The sequence below is a fragment of the Meleagris gallopavo genome, chromosome 19 (genome assembly GCF_000146605.3).
Source record: "Meleagris gallopavo isolate NT-WF06-2002-E0010 breed Aviagen turkey brand Nicholas breeding stock chromosome 19, Turkey_5.1, whole genome shotgun sequence".
Lineage (NCBI taxonomy): Eukaryota > Metazoa > Chordata > Aves > Galliformes > Phasianidae > Meleagris > Meleagris gallopavo.
This window is the reverse complement of record NC_015029.2, coordinates 3,380-6,296: the sequence shown is the minus strand read 5'-3', so window position 1 is coordinate 6,296 and position 2,917 is coordinate 3,380. Positions and strand designations below refer to the sequence as shown.

Genomic DNA, 2,917 nt, shown 5'->3' with positions numbered 1-2,917 from the left:
TGGGGTGGGGATGAGCTCATCCCACGTCCTTCCCCCCCAGAGGGGCTCCAACTACGGCTCGCTGATGACGGCAGAGGGGCAGTTCCAGGTCTACGCCAAGACGGCGTATTACAAGGTATGGGGACACGGGATTGGGGCCGGGGACCCCCACCCCAGCTGGCACCCACCACCCCACCTGTCCCCAGGGCAACCTGGTGGCCGTCAAGCACCTCAACCGCAAGCGGATCGAGCTGACGCGCAAAGTCCTGTTTGAGCTGAAGCACGTAGGTGGGGCTGGGGAGGGCTGGGGGTCCCCGCAGTGGGGCAGAACCCCACACTTTGCTGCCCCACAGATGCGAGATGTCCAAAACGAACACCTGACGCGCTTCGTCGGCGCCTGCACCGATCCCCCAAACATCTGCATCCTGACTGAGTACTGCCCGCGTGGGAGCCTGCAGGTGCCGGGGGGTCCCTGCGCCCTGGGGGGACCCATTGCGCACAGCCCACCCTGCTTTGGGTGCATGGTGGCCCCTGATGCTGCCTGGGATGGGGGGACAGCGCTGTGCCCTCCCTGCATCCCCAGGACATCCTGGAGAACGAGAGCATCACTCTGGACTGGATGTTCCGCTACTCCCTGACTCTTGACATCGTTAAGGTAACGAGCCGGTCCCCACAGAGAACCCCATTCCCACTGGGATGGGGTGGGGGACCGTGTCCAACCCCCCCAACCCCGCCCTGCCAGGGGATGCAGTTCCTGCACAACGGCGTCATCATGTCCCACGGCAACCTCAAGTCCTCCAACTGCGTGGTGGACAGCCGCTTCGTGCTGAAGATCACCGACTACGGGCTGGAGAGCTTCCGCGTGGCTCCAGACGGCGACGATTCCCACGCGCTCTTTGCCAGTGAGCCCCGTCCCGCTGAGCCCCGCGCTCCGTCCCCGACGTCCCTGCCCGGCTGACCCCGTCCTGGTGCCGCAGAGAAGCTGTGGACGGCGCCGGAGCTGCTGCGCATGGAGATACCGCCGGCCCGCGGCACGCAGAAGGGTGATGTGTACAGCTTTGGCATCATCCTGCAAGAGATCGCGCTGCGCAACGGCGTCTTCTACGTGGAGGGAATGGATCTGAGCCCCAAAGGTGAGAGGGAGGTGGGGGCATCGCCTGGGACGTGATGGGTTGGGGGCTTTGACACAGTGGTGGGTTCTTGGATGGGCTGTTGGGTTCTTAAATCTATTGTTGAGTTCTTGGAAGGGCTGTTGGGTTCTTGGAAGGGCTGTTGGGTTCTTAAATCTATTGTTGGGTTCTTGGAAGGGCTGTTGGGTTCTTGGAAGGGCTGTTGGGTTCTTGGATGGGCTGTTGGGTTCTTAAACCTATTGTTGGGTTCTTGGATGAGATGTTGGGTTCTTAAACCTATTGTTGGGTTCTTGGATGGGATGTTGGGTTCTTGAATGGGTTGTTGGGTTCTTAAATCTATTATTGGGTTCTTGGATGGGTTGTTGGGTTCATAGATGGGCTACTGGGTTCTTGGATGGGCTTTTGGTTTCTTGGATGGGCTGTTGGGTTCTTGAATGGGCTGTTGGGTTCTTAAACCTATTGTTGGGTTCTTGAATGGGTTATTGGGTTCTTAAACCTATTGTTGGGTTCTTGGATGCACCATTGGATTTTTAAGCCTATTGTTGGGTTCTTGGATGTGCTGTTGGGTTCTTGGACACGCTGTTGGATTCTTGGATGCACTGTTGGGTTCATGGATCTGCTGTTTGGGTTTATTGTTGGAGCCACTGTTGGGTTCTTGGACTTGTTGGGTTATCGGACCTGCTGGTGGGTGCTCAACTCTGCAGAGATCATCGAGCGGGTGAAGAGTGGGGAGCGCCCCAGCTTCCGCCCCTCGGCCAACGTGGGGTGCCACATGGAGGAGCTGGGCCAGCTCATGCAGCACTGCTGGGCCGAGGATGTCCTGGAGCGCCCCGACTTCAACCAGATCAAGGTCCAGCTCCGCAAGTTCAACAGGTGCCTCCACCTCCCACCGCCCCACAGGAGGAGCCCCCAAACGTCCCCACGCAACCACTGACCCCTCTGCTGCAGGGAGAGCAGCAGCAACATCCTGGACAACCTGCTGTCACGCATGGAGCAGTATGCCAACAACCTGGAGGAGCTGGTGGAGGAGCGCACCCAGGCCTACCTGGAGGAGAAGCGCAAGGCTGAGGCTCTGCTCTACCAAATCCTGCCCCAGTGAGCGCCGGGGGCCCAACCCCCGTAACCCCCACCCCAAAGCCAGCATCCCCTTCCTTCCTCCTGCTGGGTGTGCTCTGCGTGGCTGGAGCTGCTCGGAGGGGCTGGGAGACCCAGGGAACCCCCCGATGGGGTGGGGTGATCAGAGGGACTGCGAATCCCAAGGATCCCCCTGCAGGTTGGGGTGCCCAAAGGATGCCCAACCCAACGATGGGTCTCCCAGCGATGGAGAGCACAGCATAATGTGGGGTTGGGGACATCGAGAGGGGCCGCGTTCCCCCCTCACCCACCTCCCCATGTCCCCAGCTCGGTGGCGGAGCAGCTGAAGCGGGGGGAGACGGTGCAGGCGGAGGCATTTGACAGCGTCACCATTTACTTCAGCGACATCGTGGGCTTCACGGCGCTGTCGGCCGAGAGCACCCCGATGCAGGTGGTGACGCTGCTCAACGACCTCTACACCTGCTTCGACGCCATCATCGACAACTTCGACGTCTACAAGGTGGGGACCTGAGGGGTCGTCGTCGTCCCCCTCTGGGGCGGTGATGACCTCACATCGCATCCCCCCGGCGATGTCCCTCCAGGTGGAGACCATCGGAGATGCCTACATGGTGGTGTCGGGGCTGCCGGTGCGCAATGGGAAGCTGCACGCACGCGAGGTGGCTCGCATGGCTCTGGCATTGTTGGACGCTGTCCGGTCCTTCCGCATCCGCCAC

The 2,917-nt window shown here is 60.8% G+C and overlaps 1 protein-coding gene across 1 annotated transcript in view; it reads left to right on the top strand.

The window, feature by feature from the left end:
* Window positions 1-10: 10 nt before the first annotated feature.
* LOC100543069 (atrial natriuretic peptide receptor 1-like) overlaps window positions 11-2,917 on the top strand; it is a gene marked incomplete at its 3' end in the record, with an annotated part of 5,413 nt that continues 2,506 nt past the window's right edge. The window contains exons 1-10 of the mRNA XM_019621291.1: window positions 11-115; window positions 186-263; window positions 333-437; window positions 563-634; window positions 722-881; window positions 957-1,112; window positions 1,814-1,982; window positions 2,058-2,204; window positions 2,511-2,703; window positions 2,786-2,912. Coding sequence (XP_019476836.1) covers window positions 11-115; window positions 186-263; window positions 333-437; window positions 563-634; window positions 722-881; window positions 957-1,112; window positions 1,814-1,982; window positions 2,058-2,204; window positions 2,511-2,703; window positions 2,786-2,912 — 1,312 coding nt within the window. The remainder of the gene's footprint in view (window positions 116-185; window positions 264-332; window positions 438-562; window positions 635-721; window positions 882-956; window positions 1,113-1,813; window positions 1,983-2,057; window positions 2,205-2,510; window positions 2,704-2,785; window positions 2,913-2,917) is intronic.